Source organism: Felis catus, chromosome E2 (assembly GCF_018350175.1).
Source record: "Felis catus isolate Fca126 chromosome E2, F.catus_Fca126_mat1.0, whole genome shotgun sequence".
Taxonomy (NCBI): Eukaryota; Metazoa; Chordata; class Mammalia; order Carnivora; family Felidae; genus Felis; species Felis catus.
The window spans coordinates 1,087,361-1,104,781 of record NC_058382.1 but is presented as its reverse complement, the minus strand read 5'-3'; the positions used below and the strand labels follow the sequence as shown (position 1 = coordinate 1,104,781).

Sequence of the window (17,421 nt, the reverse complement as noted above, 5' to 3'; positions counted from 1 at the left end):
TAGCACATAGTGCAACAATGATTTCAGGAGTAGATTCCTTAGTGCCCCTTACCCATCTAGCCCATCCCCCCTCCCATAACCTCTCCAGCAACCCTCCGTTTGTTCTCCATATTTAGGAGTTTCTTCTGTTTTGCCCCCCTCCCTGTTTTTATATTATTTTTGTTTCCCTTCCCTTATGTTCATGTGTTTTGTCTCTTAAAGTTCTCATATGAGTGAACTCATATGATTTTTGTCTTTCTCTGACTAATTTCACTTAGCATAATACCCTCCAGTTTCATCCACGTAGTTGCAAATGGCAAGATTTCATTGCTTTTGATTGCCAAGTAATACTCCATTGTATATATACACCACATCTTCTTTATCCATTCATCCATCGGTGGACATTTGGGCTCTTTCCATACTTTGGCTATTGTTGATAGTGATTGCTATAAACCATGGGGTGTATGTGTCCCTTCGAAACAGCACACCTGTATCCCGTGGATAAATGCCTAGTAGGGCCATTGCTGGGTCATAGGGTAGTTCTATTTTTATTTTTTTGAGGAACCTCCATACTGTTTTCCAGAGTGGCTGCACCCGTTTGCATTCCCACCAGCAGCGCAAAAGAGATCCTCTTTCTCTGCATCCTCGCCAACATCTGTTCTTGCCTGAGTTGTTAGTGTTAGCCATTCTGACAGGTGTCAGGTGGTATCTCATGGTGGTTTTGCTTTGTATTTCCCTGATGATGAGTGATGTTGAGCATTTTTTCATGTGTCAGTTGGCCATCTGGATGTCTTCCTTGGAGAAGCGTCTATTCATGTCTTTTGCCCATTTTTTCACTGGATTATTTGTTTTGTGGGTGTTGAGTTTGAGAAGTTCTTTGTAGATTTTGGATACTAACCCTTTATCTGATATGTCATTTCCAAATATCTTCTCCCATTCTGTCAGTTGCCTTTCAGTTTTGCTGACTGTTTCCTTCACTGTGCAGAAGCTTTTTATTTTCATGAGGTCCCAGTAGTTCATGGCAATCCAGACTTTTAATGTGAACCTTATTGTTAAAGCTTCAGTCGGGTACAAATGACATGCAGCTTCCATCATTAAATTATGCAGTTTGATGTTTTGACATTCATGTAACCCATGAAGCCATCGATCATGACCATAAACCTTCCCACACCCCCATATTTATTTGTGTTCCCTGATAATCCATCCTCGAGGCAGCCATTGACTTGTCATTTTAATAGGTGAGTTTGCATTTTCTAGAATTTGTATGATTGAAGTCTTAAAGTCTTTAGTCCATTTCCTCGGGTGCCCTCATGTGGCATTTATTTTGGAATTCATCAGTGGTGCCTGTACAAGCAGTTCATTTTTATATCGCTGAGAAGAGTGTCCTATCGATACGACGCTATTTACTTATTTATGCCTGTTAATGGATATTTGTTTCCAGGTTCAGCTGCTGCAAGTAAAAATGCTGCAGAAATTGGATACAGTTCTTCGTACTGACAGGGTCCTCTCTGTTGTGTTAATCCTGGAGTCAGCGTGTGGGTGAATGTAGGGCCTCTAAGGGACCCCAGATTGTCATCTAAAATGATTCTTCCTCTTGTATTCCCACTAGCAGTGTATGAGAGTTCCATTTCTCTGGTATCTCTGCTAGGAGTGGGTACGGTTAGTCTTTTTAAATGTGAACCCAGTTGTAGCAGTATCTCACGTTGGTATAGGTGCGTTTCCCTCATGTTGCATGATGTTGAGCAAAGCTCTTGGACTCAAAATACAAAATACGGGAGGAGGCTGGGCATGGAGTCAAGAAGCCGCATCTACACTGTAGCAAATTCGAATAGACAAAAGGCCGGGCACTTTATCAAGTGAACAATAAAAGCTAACAAATGGTCAGTGGTACATATAGGTTAGAAGCCTTGCAGATTTACCTAATACTTGCCTAAGGCTAAATTTTCCATCCTGATTGGAACCAATCTGCATTAAATAAGGAGCACAACTGACAAACCCCAGCACTTAAAATGATATATCATAGGTTCAAATATTTTGATTGTGTGTAATAAAGTTTTTGGAGTCATACAAGAGCGTTTCCATCTTAGAAACACATTCTGAAGGGATTAGGTGAGTAACGACATCACGTCTGGGATCAAATTTAAACTCCTAAGTGGATGGGGGTAGATGAGTGAAGAATGACCATAAAATGATAGCCTTCTCCGTTTGGGGAATATATTTGGAAATGCCATTATAATGGGTAGAATATGTCATGTTATGAGTAATATCATATGGTGAGGAGGATAAACTCAAAAGGACAGAAGGAAGCTTTTAATACCGTGAGCATGAAAAGGACAAAACATACGTTCTAGATATGAGCAGTTGAGGACAGTTATGCCTGAATTAAATTGTTTAAAAGATATTTAAAACGTAAAACTTTCTTGTCTTTTTAAGTAGCCATTATTAATGTGTGTGTTATTCCATTTTATGTGATCTAGTAGACAAATCCTACAAAGATTGAGATAGCCCTTTGTAGCTTTAAAGTAGAAACAATTAGTATTACCACAGAAAGGGGGAATGCAAAAAAGCCTTACAAAACACAAGGCCCATTTCCTTCCTTTGCAGATAATTAAATTAGAGCCCAAGGGATGGGAAGTAAAATCCAGGGCTACTAACTCTCACTTCAACGTTTTGTTTCATGTTTACTTGTTTTTGTTTTTGTGTTTAATTTAAAAACTTTAGGGGCACCTGGGTGGCTCAGTCAGTTAACTGTCTGACTCTTGATTTCGGCTGCAGTCATGACCTCACTGTCGTGAGAGTGAGCCTTGCGTCCGGCTCCGTGCTCGGGGTGGAGCCTGCTTAAGATTCTCTCCCTCTGTCCCTTTCCCCTGCTCACGTGCTCTTTCTCTCAAAATAAGTAAATGCAAACACATAACTGTATTTTTGCTGGTGCCTGGCTGGCTCAGTTGGAAGAGCACGTGACTAGATTTCAGGTTGCTGTATTTGAGCCTCACACTGAGTGTAGAGATTACTTAAAAACATGACTAACTTCAAAAAAAGCTTTAATTTGTTTAGAGCACTTCTAGGTTTATAGGAAAATTAGGAGGAGGGTAGGCACTTCCCGCGTATCCCCTGCCCCCACACACGCAGCGCCTTTCCTCCATTATCAAGGTCCCCCACCAGAGTGATACATTTGTTATCTTTGATTATCATTATCACCCAGAGTCCATTGTGCATATGAGGGTTCACTCTTGGTGTGTACAATGGAGTCTGAACAACTTGTAATATATAACACAGTATCACACAGAATATTTTCACTGCCCTAAAAATTCTCTGATTCCTTCTATCCTTCCCTCTCTTGCTCACACCTTGCCCAGAAACCACTGATCCTTTATTCTCTCAATAATTTTGCCCTTTTCAGAATGCCTTATAGCTGGAATCCTACAGTATGAATCCTCTTTAATTATTTTAATGGTTTTTTATTTTTGAGAGAGAGAGAGCGCGTGTGCGTGAACGGGGGAGAGGCAGAAAGAGAGTGAGACACAGAATCTGAAGCAGTCTCCAGGCTCTGAGCTGTCAGCACGGAGCCTCACTGTGGGGCTTGAACCCACGAACTGTGAGATCATGACCTGAGCTGAAATCAGACTCTCAATCAACTCAGCCACCCAGGCGCCCCCAGTATGAAGCCTCTTCAGATGTCTGTTTTCACTTACACACTTAATATGCACTTTAAGATCCCTCCATGTCTTTTCATGGCATGATAGTTTATTGCTTTTCATAACTAGATAATATCCTTGTCTGCACATATCAATGTGATCCATTCACCCACTAAGGAGACATCTTGATTGCTTCCAAGTTTTGGCAATTTTGAATAAGATGCTAGAAACCATTACTGGCAGATATTTGAGTGGCCCTGTTTTCTTTTTTTTTTCTTTATTTAAATGTTTATTTATTTTTGAGACCGAGAGAGACAGCATGAACGGGGGAGGGGCAGAGAGAGAGGGAGACACAGAATCTGAAGCAGCTCCAGGCTCTGAGCTGTCAGCACAGAGCCCCACATGGGGCTCGAAGTCAAAGACCGCGAGATCATGACCTGAGCTGAAGTCAGAAGCTCAACCAACTGAGCTACCCAGGCGCCCCGAGTGGTCCTGTTCTCAACTCCATTGGGTAAATACGAAGGAGCACAGTTGCCAGGTTGTATGGTAAGAGTAACTTTAGTTCTGAAAGAAACCGCCCAAGCGTCTTGCAAAGTGGCTGTGCTGTTGTCACCAGCAAGGAATGAGAGTTCACGGTGTCCCCTATCCTCACCGGCATGTGCTGTCGTCAGCATTCCCGTTCCTCACTCTAACAGGTGTGTGGTGGCATCCCGGTGAGGATTTTTGCATCTGTCTTCATGAGAGACTGGGTCTATAGTTTTCTTTGTTGTCACAGCTTTGTTTGGTTTGGGTACTGGGGCAATGCTAGCCTCTTAGGAGTTGGGGCTCATTCCCTCTGCCTCTCCCTCTGAAGAGATTGTAGAGAATTGGTACAATTTCTGCTTTAAATACTGAGGAGAGAGCATCAGTGAAGCCATTTTAGGGTGCTACGTTCTGTTTTGGAAAAAATTCCAAAAGGAGACTGATTCAGTTTCAAGACCGATGCAATTTGGATTCAATTGAAATTCTTGATTCAGTTTCTTCTGTCCTGTATCTCTTTGTTCTATTATTCCTGGAACTGGTAATTGACAGCTTCTGTGGTTGTCCTACAGCTGTGTCATCTGTTTTCCCTTCCAGGCTTTTCTGTTTGTTTTTTCCCAGTTTTAGAGATTTTTCTGAGATATCTTCAAGTCAGATTCTTTGCTTAGCTACGTGCAGTCTACTGATAAGCCCACCAGAGCATTCTTCACTTCTGTTACACTTTTGATCTCTAGTATTTGTTTTTTGGGGTGGGGGTGGGAGGGTTGTTCGTTTGGAATTTCCATCTCAGTTTACATAACCCGTCTGTTCTTGCATGCTGTCTAATTCATCCAGTACAGCCCTTAGCATCTTAATCACAATTGTTTTAAACTCCTAGTCTCCTGGGGCGCCTGGGTGGCTCAGTCGGTTAAGTGTCCAACTTCGGCTCAGGTCATGATCTCGCGGTTTGTGAGTTTGGGTCCCGCGTCGGGCTCTGCGCTGACAGCTCAGAGCCTGGAGCCTGCTTCGGATTCTGTGTGTCCCTCTCTCTCTGCCCCTCCCCTGCTCATGCTCTGTCTCTCTCCGTCTCAACAACAACAACAACAACAACAACAACAACAACAACATTAAATTCCTAGTCTCCCACTTCCACATCCCTGTCTAGTGTGAGCCTGGTTCGAAGGCTTGCTTGGTCTCTGCAGACGTTTTACATTCATCACGCCTTGTGATATTGTCTTGAGGTCTATGTGTGAAGTACTCCATGAACGGGACTCGTGTAGACAGGAGCGGCATTAGTGTGGGGAGAAGGGGACTGTTACGTCGTCTGTGACTAGGGGTCTGTTTGGTTTTGTCTTGTTTTATGCCTGGAACAGTGTTATGATTTGTTTGGCACAGAAATTTCCTCTTTAACCTTTGAGTTCCTTATGAGTGGATCATCACAGTTTCTGAGATTAAGAGGTTTTGTTTGTAGGTTAAAGATTTATTATTTTAAAAAAATTTTTAATGTTTATTTATTTTTGAGAAACAGAGAGACACAGCATCAGCATGGAACAAGCAGAGAGAGTGTAGAAGCAGTCTCCAGGCTCTGAGCTGTCAGCCCAGAGCCTGACATGGGGCTCGAACTCACAAGCCATGAGATACTGACCTGAGCCAAAGTCAGAGGCTTAACAACTGAGCCACCCAAGTGCCCCAAAGATTTATTTTCTTTTATGGAATGAATTTACTGACATAAACTAGAGGTCTCAAGTCTTATAGTGAGTTTGTGCTTCTGCACTGTGCCTTGTCAGTGTCCCCCCACACCTTGGCTGGGACAGGATGGATCGAGTGGCCTGGAGGTAGGTATATTTCCCTTCCCTCTGTTCACCTAGGCTCTGGTAAATCCTGAGCAACTTAGGCTCTGCTCAAATAGCGTGCATATTGGTTTGGTATGATTTAGAGCCATTCGTTGATGACGAAAATGAATCTGTTTTTAGAAGTAACATGTTTTGACAAAAGAATGAGGTTACTTGCATCAAGACGTCATCAACTCATCTGTTCTCACCAATAACAACTCAGTAGCCCAGGTGCTGAGGGTTCCTGCCCGGACTTCGCAATGAAAACATAGGAAGGAGCATATATGGCTAAGGGCCATTTAGACCAAAACTCCTGAGAGTTGGAGAAGACCATCCCAGAGTGCTGGGTTGGGCAAGGCTAACTGCTCATCTGAATAGCTCTCCAAAGACCTTAGGGCATTAGCTCCTGCCATAGTAAAGGCCACTCTTTTACACCAGTGGGGAAGACCACAGTGGCCCTGGAAGGAGACCCACTAGCCCATCAACACTGGCATCATCGTTCCCTAGCAACATGTTCTAGGAACAGGGGACTTCCCTTTGCGCTGGCGGCTGGACATCAGCTATGGGTTTGCCGTCTCTCCATAGTACTAACTCAGAACAAGTTTTGCCTCCACTCCATGTGGACGTTACTCCTTTCATCTCCTTCTGCTTGCTACAATAGTGTGATTAATTGACTATTGATTTGGATATGTTATTTTCTTCCTTGGCTTATTAAGAGATTACCTCGTATGTCACTAGCTTGTGAAATTCCCACCGTGAACCTCTGTTACATAAAGACAAATTCAGTCTCAGAGCATTAATTTGCCTCAAATCAAAAAAACAGTTTTTTCTGCAAGCAGACTTTGCAGAGAACCATGCTTTGGCATATTTGAAAATGGTTTCTTTGGGGGAATCTGGCCGGCTTCGTCAGTAGAGCACGTGGCTCTCGATCTCAGGCTCATGAACTCAAGCCCCACCTGGGACACAGGGCTTACTTAAAAGCAAACAAACAAAGAAAACAGGTAACATTCAAAGAAAAAGAAGAAGAAAATGGTTTCTTTTCCTTTCTGCTGTTGGAGCACAGGATCTTCTCCTGTCACAGAAGATCACAGAACATCACGGGATGCTCACTGCGAGAATCAGGTAGAACTCTACAAGTGTGTGGGAGCTCTCCACAGGGCTGGGTTCCCCAGGAAGTTTTCTCTCTCAGGCTCGTTTCCACTGAGACTCCAGCAATTGGGCAAGTACATTCAGTCTCCCTACCCCTGCACGGGCTCCCACTGATTCCACATGTGCATTTCTGCTTCAGTATGTTGTGATCTCTGTATCTGCTGGTCTCAACTGGGGCACAGCAGTTTTCCCTGTGACCACAGTTATTTTTGGAATCGAAGAAGAGTTTGTTAGTTTGTTCAGCTTTTTCCTTCTTAGGATGGAGAGGCAACTTCCAGTTTCTTACACGCTAGGCCAGATCCACAAGTACCCTGTTACCCTTTTGATTTCTTCCTTCTGAAAAGATAAAATTACTGACACAATGCCACTGCTATGGGTTTGAATCTTTGTGTTCCCCCAAATTTCATATGCTGAAATCCTACATCATAGAAAGGTGATGGTCTTAGGGGGTGAGGCCTTTGGGAGGTGCTTAAGTCATGAGGGTGGAGCCCTCCTGAATGGGATCAGTGCTCTATGGGAGGCTGCAGAGAGACCCATGGCCCCGTCCACCATGTTGAGGACGCAGAAAACGTCAGCACCCCAAGGAGAGCCCTGGCCCCACCATGCTGGCACCGTGGTCTCCAACATCCAGTCTCCAAGACTGTGAGAAATAAATTATGTTGTGTATAAGCTACCCCGTCTGTGAAAATTTCTTACAGCAGTCTGAACAGACCAAGCCGCATTTTATCATTTCTTCTGGCGATATGCAACCATACACCAAACAGGAAAACACTGTGTAATGAAGCAAAATGAAGCTTCCCCAGTCTTCCACCATTACTTATCATTTCATAGCCATTTTTGTATGATCTGTCCTCACATACACCGGTACCTTACTTAGACATTACACTTAATGCAGAGGAACTCATGGAGGATGTATTTTCAACAGGTTCATAGTCCCAATAGCCATCAGACAACACATTTTTTTAAATCTGGCAAATATGTTCTTGGGGCGCCTGGGTGGGTCAGTCAGTTAAGCGTCTGACTTTGGCTCAGGTCGTGATCTCACAGTTCATGAGTTCAAGCCCCACATCGGGCTCTGTGCTGACAGCTCGGAGCCAGAGCCTGCTTCGGATTCTGTGTGTGTGTGTGTCTCTCTCCCTGCCCCTCCCCGCTCACACTCTGTCTCTCTCTGTCTCTCTGAAAAATAAAAACATTTAAAAAAATCTGACATATTCCTAATGGTCAATTTCCTCAATTGCGTCACAAATGTTGTTTCTTAAGCCATATTTATTGCAGCTAGGATCCAGAAGGTATCCTGATGCCCTACAGTCGCTCTCTCAAAAGTTATGTTAACCCACAGGTCCCACTTGCCTTCTTATTAATTGTTGAAGTTGCTGAGGGGTTTGTTCATTAGAGTCTGCCATCTCCTGGGTACAGCCTAGTGAGTCTCTGAGGCTGTCCAACCGGTCACACTGGTCCATAATCCTGCACACTAGCTAGATAGTGGTGACACAGGTGATGCGGCTTTTCTCCTGCAGGCATGTGTGATGGTGACTGGTGGGGACATACAACAATCTTCCCCTGCCTACAGATCCACTCTGCACTCGTATTTGATATGTGTATTCATCAACACTGCCAAGGAATTAATTCTGTCTCTATCTAGCTGAAGATTTTACCAGATCCCACAGGACTGTGCCTTTCAGATGCCAGTCTCAAATCCAGGTTGTCACCTGTGCTTCACAGTGACTGGCTGTAAATGAGCAGATCCCCTGACCCCTCCTCTTGCTGGATTGTCTTGCCAGGGTGGCTCACAGAACTCAGGGAAATATGTTTAGAGGCAGATGAAGTACATAGGGGGACCCAGAACGTATCCCGATGTCCTATAGTTACTCTAGGGGGACTCATAGGGGAGGTGCAGTAGGGTCCCCAGTGCAGGAGCTTTTGTCCTCATGGAACTGAGGTGTGCCCCCCTCCAGGCATGTTTACAGACCTGGAGGCTCCTCACGTCTCCTTTTCAAGAGTTTTTACAGACCTCTATATTGAAAGGGATATATAGATCTTTTTTATCCTCCAGCACACTCTCCTGGAGATTGGTGGGTGGGGCTGCAAGTTCAAGTTCTAACCCTCTAATTCTCGTTTCTGATGACCATTCCCCATCCTGACTGTATTTAGGGCCCCCACCCATCACAAGTCTTTAGCAGAAATTAAGGGGTGTTCACGAGGGGGCTCCGTTATGAATGACACAAGATACTTCTATTACTAAGGAGATAACAAGTGTTGTAGGAGCTCTGTGCCAGGAACAGTGCACAGGGAACCAAGACCAAATAGATTTCTTCATATACCATATTATTGAATAAGTATTAAACTGGAATGTGACGTGCACCACAAGAAATCAGCTTAAGAATTGCAAAGACATGTAGAAAATATCTTACTCTGTTATAGCGACAAGCAGACAGAACCCCTCTGATCATTGCATATTGTCATCACATGCATGTTTTCAAGATAAACAGTTCTGGTCCTCAAGTAAGGGCACTTGACAGCATCATTTGGCCCCTAGTTTATCCCAACTTTCCCTTTGTAGTTTGAGTGACCATGTATGTTAGTTTGTTGAGTTTATGCAGAGGAAAAACAAACTTTGTTTTATCTGTATGACAAGAAGTAGTTTTTGAAATGTAACAAGGCACCCACCAAGGTTAGGGTCCTCTTTTTCCCAGGAACTGAGAGATAGGCCAAATATCTCCCTTGATGTCTGCATTTCAAAATGATAGCTCTCAAGATCTTTCCTTTTTTTTTTTTTTTTAAGTAGGCTCCATGCCCAAGGTGGGGCCCGAACTCATGACCCCAAGATTAAGAGTTGCACGCTGTACTGACTGAGCCAGCCAGGAGCTCCAAGATCTTTCCATTTTAAAGAAATGGCTCCCACATGCTGAGGAAAGAATCCTGGGGCTTTCTGTGTGTTCATTCCTTCATTCATTTATTTTTAACAGATTCTCAGAAATTCAAATCCCAAATAAAGTGTTTTGACTGACTAATCTAGTTTATTTGGTTTATTTGGTTTATAAGCATTGTCAAACAACTAATGATAAACCTCTTTAGATAATATTATGTGGGTAATATAACTGTAAGTGTTCAAGGAAATTATAAGCAATTCCTAAAGTTTTAATATGTCTTGGTACATGTCATCATGTGACGTTCAAATTGTTAAAATGCTGTGTGTCACAAAAATAACCAAAATTTCTTATCAACTACATTATACCTGAGCTCTCATCAAGTCTTTAGCCATGTCCATTTTTGCCTCGTGTCATTTACAGTTGTTGTTCTGACGCTTTTGCAAAATATGTTTCAGCTTCAAGGAGATTCAGGAAAAGGACTTTTGAGAAATACAGGTTTCTGGTAACCTTAAGATCATCAGACTAAACTATGAATTTCCAGAACTAATGAAAAAGCTATTTTTAAACAGAACAAAAAGTAACAGCATGGAACTTAATCAATTAAGGAAAATGATGATCTTTTTTAATGACTCTTGCTCAAAGCATTGCTGGTTCTCTAATGTTTGCTTTCCCAGATTTAAGGAAACTTTTTCTCTTAAGAGATCCACAACTTACAGAAATTTGTAATCAAATTAACATATTTATCTTTTCCTCGCTACCTGAAACCCTCCAGAATTCAGAAGCTCTCAGTGAGTATTCTTTCTTTTATGGCAATTATAAATTATTTGCGTAAGTTCAATGAGAATCTGTTCTTGTAACAAGACACCATTGGAAAGATTGGTTATATTACCAAGGCTTGGACTGGAATGTCAAAGCCTTGACTGGAATGTCAGTTTTTTAAGCTATTTTTAAGTCATCTCTACAACCAATGTGGGGTTCGCACTCATAACCCCGAGATCAAGACTGGTGTGCTCTACTGACTGAACCAGCCAGGTGCTCCGAGAATGTCATCTTTAAGAGAGACACACATAGACTCAAGTATGACCAGACAGCTTTAAGAAACTCAGATTGGCCTTATGGAGCCAATGAAGCCTCTTGGGAATGTTGGTCTGATACCTTGCTTATAGAATTCCTAACAGCCTTACCAGATGAGTAAAGAATGCCACTTCCTGGCAGATGCAGTGACCTCAAGAAATTTGGGTGACCTCAAGAAAAGAGGAATTCACACGAATCTACAGGTATTGCAGGTGAATCTGATGGCAAATATTTGGCTTGGTTCTTGGCTTTAGAAAGGCTATTAAAATTCCAATCTAAAATTCTTTACAAAAAGTTCCAGCAAAACAGATTTAAAAGAAGGAAGGAAGGGGAGCGCCTGGGTGGTTCAGTGCGTTGAGTATCTGTCTCTTGATTTCGGCTCAGGTCATGATCTCACAGTTCGTGGGCTCAAGCCCCACATCAGGCTCTCTGCTGTTAGCTCAGAGCCCACTTCAGATCCTCTGTCCCCTGTGTGTCCTCCCCTCCCCTGCTCCTGCACTCTCTCTCTCTCAAAAATAAACATTTTTTAAAAACGAAAGAAAAAATTAAATTATATACTTTGTTTTCAATGATGCACAAACTAAAGCATTAATCAAATTTGAGAGTAGTATGATGAAAAAAAGAACTGGCAGCCAAAGTGCAAGTGGGTCACCAGCCAGACAGTCCTTTCCAGGCACTGCAGGCTGTTTGATGGTCCAGTTAGTAACCCAAGGACAATTACTCCTTGGTGTGCTCCTCTGTGAAACACTGAATCAGTCACCACTCTCCCCACACTGTTCCATTATACCCACAGCGTTTTAATTTATAGAGGTGATGGGATGGTGACACACATAGGTTAATGCCTCTGTAAGAAGTTATAATTCTCAAGAGCAGGAGGGGCACTTGGGTGGCTCAGTCGATTAAGCGTATGGCTGTTGATTCAGCTCACGTCATTATCTCAGGGCCATGAGTTCAAGCCCCACATTGGGCTCCGCGCTGGGCCTGAAGCCTACTTGAAAAAGAAATTCTCAAGAGCAGGAACATGCCATGCCACACATGGCCACATGGGGTAGCAACAGTGTTGGTCAAAAGGAACAAAGGCGTGAGGACAGAACATGGGCGCAAACCTCTCATTTGGTTTCCATGTGAAAGGCAAGGCAGGATACGGTGAATCACTTAGGATTGGCTAGTTTGAATAATTCTATCAGGCTTTGGGGCACAGGGGTAGTCCCTAATTGTCTGTTACCTGGCCTTGCATTGATACAGAGCAAGGGAAGTATTGTGTGATGTTTGAGAGTTAGATAAAGGAAGTGGTTGGGGCTATGACTTTGGACTGGTTGGTTTGCATATGAAAGGCATGCTCTCGAACAGGTTGTTTCGTATCTCTAGGAATTAGCTATCCTTAGGAGAGGCAGCCTCTTCCAAGTGTGTAGGGCTCTTAAGTTGTCGACATTATAAAACACAGAAAATAAAAAGAACATGATTAATACAGATGTAGATGTACATCTTCCACATGATCTATCCAGTCCTATCCCTAAGCCTTTCAATTTTGTCTTGTATATCATTCCAGACTAACTCAAGCATCTCAGCCTCCTTAACTATAGGCTACCACTGAATCCAAGCCAGTCAATCCAACAAGTAGGATATTAGAGTCACCTCCAGCTGCAAGAGGTAGCACACTAAATCCAGAATCTCTAGTACCTGCACCATATCAATGACTTTGGTCCAATCTGTTCATATATTCCACCCCCCTTGGTCAAATAGTCCTAGAACCCATACCCACAATTGATCCCCAGGTTTCTGATAGTATATACTAGCAAAATATCACAATCCATCTTGGTCCATTATTTCCTCTTATTTCCCTGGATTGTGCTCAGTTGATACTAGTTTTAGGTTGTTGTGGTGAGTCTTGTAGAGATTTGGCATTCCTTTATAGGCATCTGCCCAGGTGATATTAACAGAGGAAGGCTAGTCTCTTCACACACCTGGTAAAAGAGACTCAGATTGACTTAGGGTTCCAAATTGTTGGTTTCTTTGCATCCAACCAGATGGCCCCATTCCAAGAGTCAGAATCCCACTTTATCAATCAATGACCTAACTTTCACATGAGAAACATTGTGAAACTGTGTATTCAAAAGTCATTGTAATTTAGCAAGCCCTTAATTTAATACTTTGATTTTCAGCAATAGGAATGCTGCAGCTACAGAAATTGGGGCTTCTTTTCGGGCTACCCTAAAAATTTTCTCTTTTCATATTGGGAATTGAATTGAGAGATAATGGTCTTGAGCTTACCATTTTCTCTTTGTAAGCAATAACATGAACTTGAATCCTTCCCAGACCATAGTCTTTGTAGTTACGATCACTGCCTTAATACTCATTGCAGCACCCACTTGATCTCAAGGCATGTGCTGCAAGGCACGTGCTGCCTCTTCGTCATAATCAACACTAGGTAATGGATTCATGATGATGTCACTGCACACCACGGGTCATTAGCATCCCATTTCCTACTGGCTAGGTGTTCAGCACTTCATTCAAGCCCAAGGGCTTGGCCAAACCAACTCCCAAATTGCATCCTCATGGGTTTATCTACTAGGGCTACTGACAGAACCAATTCATTAATAGTTAGGATTCAATCAAGGGAAATAACCTCCACATTAATTTGAATAGGGAAAATTTAATAAAAGGATTATTAACCAAGACATTGGAGTATTTAGGAATTGCTAGGAAAAGTAAAGACAACCCTAAAAACACTGGAATAATTCAAAATAAAAATGCTCAACATCACTCATCATCAGGGAAATACAAATCAAAACCACAATTAGATACCACCTCACAGCTGTCAGAACGGCTAACATTAACAACACAGGTAATGAGAGATGCTGGTGAGGATGCAGAGAAAAAGGAACCTTTTTTTTTTTTAATGTTTATTTATTTTTGAGAGAGAGCGAGCTGGGGAGGGGCAGAGAGAAAGGGAGACACAATCCGAAGCAGGCTCCAGGCTCTGAGCCATCAGCACAGAGCCTGAGGCAGGGCCCGAACTCATGAACTGCGAGATCATGACCTGAGCGAAAGTTGAATGCTTAACCGACTAAGCTGCCCAGGCGCCCCAAAGAGGAACCCTTTTGCATTGTTTGTGAGAATTCAAACTGGTGCAGTCACTCTGGAAAACAGTATGGAACTTCCTCAAATAATTAAAAATAGAACTACCCTACATCCCAGTAATTGCACTACTAGGTATTTACCCAAAGGATACAGGAATGCTGTTTCAAAGGGGCACATGCACCCCAATGTTTATGGTAGCACTATCAACAATAGCCAAAGTATGGAAAGAGCCCAAATGTCCATTGACAGATGAATGGATAAAGAAGATGTAGTGTATATACACAATGGAGTATTACTCGGCAATCAAAAAGAATGAAATTTTGCCATTTGCAAAAATGTGGATGGAACTAGAGTGTATTATGCAAAACGAAATTAGTCAGAGAAAGACAAATATCATATGACTTATATGTGGAATTTAAGATACAAAACAAATGAACAGAAGGGAAAGGAAGCAAAAATATATATAAAAAACAGGGAGGGGAACAAAATATAAGAGACTCTTAAATATAGACAACAAACTGAGGGTTGCTGGAGGGATTGTGGGTGGAGGGATGGGCTAAATGGCCAAGGGGCATTAAGGAAGACACTTGTTTGGATGAGCACTGGGTGTTGTATGTAGGGGATGAATCATTGGATTCTACTCCTAAAATCATTATTGCACCATATGCTAACTAACTTGGATGCAAATTTTAAAAATGCAACACAGAATGGTAGAAACAAGTTTGTGAATATCTAACCTGAAGGACTATACACAAAAGAAATCATAGAAATCAATTAGAAAAAAAGACAAAAAATAAAATAGGCAACATATTTGAACAAAATATTCATTAAAGAACATATATCAATGGTCATTAAGCCTAGAAAAGTTATGCAACTCTAGTCATTATGAAATTATAATTTAAAACTACAATGAGAAAGACTACAGTCCACCAAGACAAAACTGATTAAAAAGAATCATGATGCCAAGATTGGGTTCAGCTTAACTCTTTTTTTTTTTTTTTAAATCAGATCCTTCCTTTGCATATGCACTCTGAGAATGCTATAACAACTGTCACATAACAAAACAGAATTTAATAAGTTACACTCCCTTTGAGATAGATGTCAGAGTAGTAAAGGATTTGACTATATCTTAAGAAATGAAGAAATACTAAATGGATAAACACTGTTGCTTTGTGATTTGGACACAATCACTGAAAATGCAGGTAGGAAAGATGTTCTCTGTGGGAACCAGTTGCAGAAATAACTCCTTGTCCCCTACTTCCAGGGCGGCCTAAACATCACTGTTTCTTTCTAAGTCATGGCCCTGACTATAGATACATAGTTACAAAATCGACTAATCCTTCTGACTACATGCGTCTGAATAGCAAGAAAATGTTTATTACATTGTTGCTAAGAGTGGATGCATTTTGAGTCTGAAAGAGACTGTGTATATTTAAATCTGTAGCATTTGAGACTAATTGAAAGGTTGAGATCAGGTCAGGATCTCAGGGTTGGTGGGTTGAAGCTTCTTCTCGGGCTCTGCCCTCACAGTGCAGAGCCTCCTTGGGATTCTCTCTTTCCCTCTCTCTGCCCCTCTTCTGCTCTCTCTCAAAAGAAACAAACAACAAAACAAAACAAAAATTTAAAGGAATAAACAGCTTCCGTTCCCTGAAGGCTAAAGTCCTCTTATTTCTGAGACACTCGTGGTACCGGGAAAACTTTACTGGCGGAGGTCAAGAATTAGACACTCTAGCTGAGGAAACTCCATTACCCAAACGGCAATGCGCATAAGAGTTGCGGAGTTGACCCAATGAAAGCCCAGAACAGGTGCATTTCCGTGCGACGCATCAGATTAGGGCGGGACTTCCGGCGTCTGCCTCTTGGCGGTCATTTTGGCTTCCTTCGAGTCTGTTCACTCAGAGGCCCCGGAGAACTGGGTCGGCGCCCCATAAGACAAGGAAGACGTTCTCCCGGCTGCAGAGACGCGGCTCTGAGCCTTGGAGGCGGCGGCCTCGGGGTGACCCGCAACGGCCTGGGATCGAGATCTCCGCGCCCCACAGCTGCGCTCCGCCTACAGAGTCCGATGGCGGCGTCCGCGCGTAGGGACCCGGCTGAGGTAAACGCGCGACCCCCGGGCCCTCTCCGCCCTCCCCCACCGCGCGCGGGGCGCCTGGTCGCGTCCCAGCGGCCCAGGTCCCGGTGTCCGGGCCGGGAGGCTCTCGCGGGCGGGGACCCCGTGTCTGAGCGCCGGCGTGACGGGGTGCGGGAGCGGGCTGAAGGGGAGGGGCCGCTCGGTGCAGAGACTTAGAGGTGCGACCGGGCCGGGAGCACCGGGGAAGCCCAGGCTCTGTTTTGTGTCTACAGGCAACAGAGCGTGAGGCGAAGGCCATAGGAGTTGTACCTTCTTTCTCGGGACGCTGGGAGCCACGAAGGGTTGGGGACAATAGAGAGACGGTGTCCGAGATTGGGTTCTAACAGGTTTCCTGCAGCTGCTCACAGGAGGGACAGACGGGAAGAGGGGTGATGATAGGAGCAGGAAAGTTGAGTTCTGTAAAGATCGCCTAAGTGGCGACAGTGCACTGAGAACAGGAGCCCAGAAGTAGCGCGTTCGTCTTGTCTCCGGATCCTGCGCTGGGCTAAGGTACTTAGCCGCCTGAGCCCGTGGATCCTGGCTTAGGGGTGCTGGGTTGTGGAGCTTATTCTAGGGCGTCCCTAGACCCCACCCCCGCACGTGCTTTGGGATAATGGTGTGCTGTGACTCTTCTGCCAGTCCTCCAGTCCCCGGGTCTGGGAACTTGGAGGAGACATCAAGCGCAGGGTCCTAACTCCAGGCCCAGAGTTACAGAGTGGTTGCTATTTTTGGCAACCAGTGCAGTGAGATATGGAAGGGGTCCCAGGCATAGGTACTAGGACGTGCAAAGGCTTGGAGAGTTCGGGAACCTGCGGGTAACCTTTGTTTCTCATGGGAGCTGGGAGGAGTCAGGTCTGGACACCCAGGTGTCCGGTGCTCTGGGAGGGATTGGAGCAGTGAAGGCAGGTGATCTCCCTGCGGCTGCAGCATGGAGAGGAGTGCATTTGTGATGGTGGTGCTGGGAAGGTAAGGGAGGAGGCTACTGCAGTAGTCTGGGCCTGTGTGATGGTAGCCAGAGCAGGGTGGTGGCTGTGGAGGTGGGAGAGGTGGCTGGATTCTGTGTCAGTGTTTGAGGTGTGGCTGCCTGGGTTTTCTAATTTTGAGGTACGGACAGAGAGGTAGGACTCAGAGGTGACGAAGTTTTGGCTTTGGCAGCTGGGAGAATGGAAGCTCCATCAGCTGAGATGGGGAAG

The 17,421-nt window shown here is 43.8% G+C and overlaps 1 protein-coding gene across 4 annotated transcripts in view; it reads left to right on the top strand.

Moving 5' to 3' along the window:
- Positions 1-15,202: 15,202 nt before the first annotated feature.
- LOC111556192 (zinc finger protein 551-like) overlaps positions 15,203-17,421 on the top strand; it is a 33,408-nt gene continuing 31,189 nt past the window's right edge. The window contains exon 1 of one of the 4 annotated variants that reach the window (XM_045047314.1): positions 15,203-16,213. In XM_045047314.1, coding sequence (XP_044903249.1) covers positions 15,908-16,213 — 306 coding nt within the window. In that variant the 5' untranslated portion in view covers positions 15,203-15,907. The remainder of the gene's footprint in view (positions 16,214-17,421) is intronic. The other 3 variants (XM_019818994.3, XM_045047313.1, XM_019818997.3) reach the window with 3 other exon arrangements.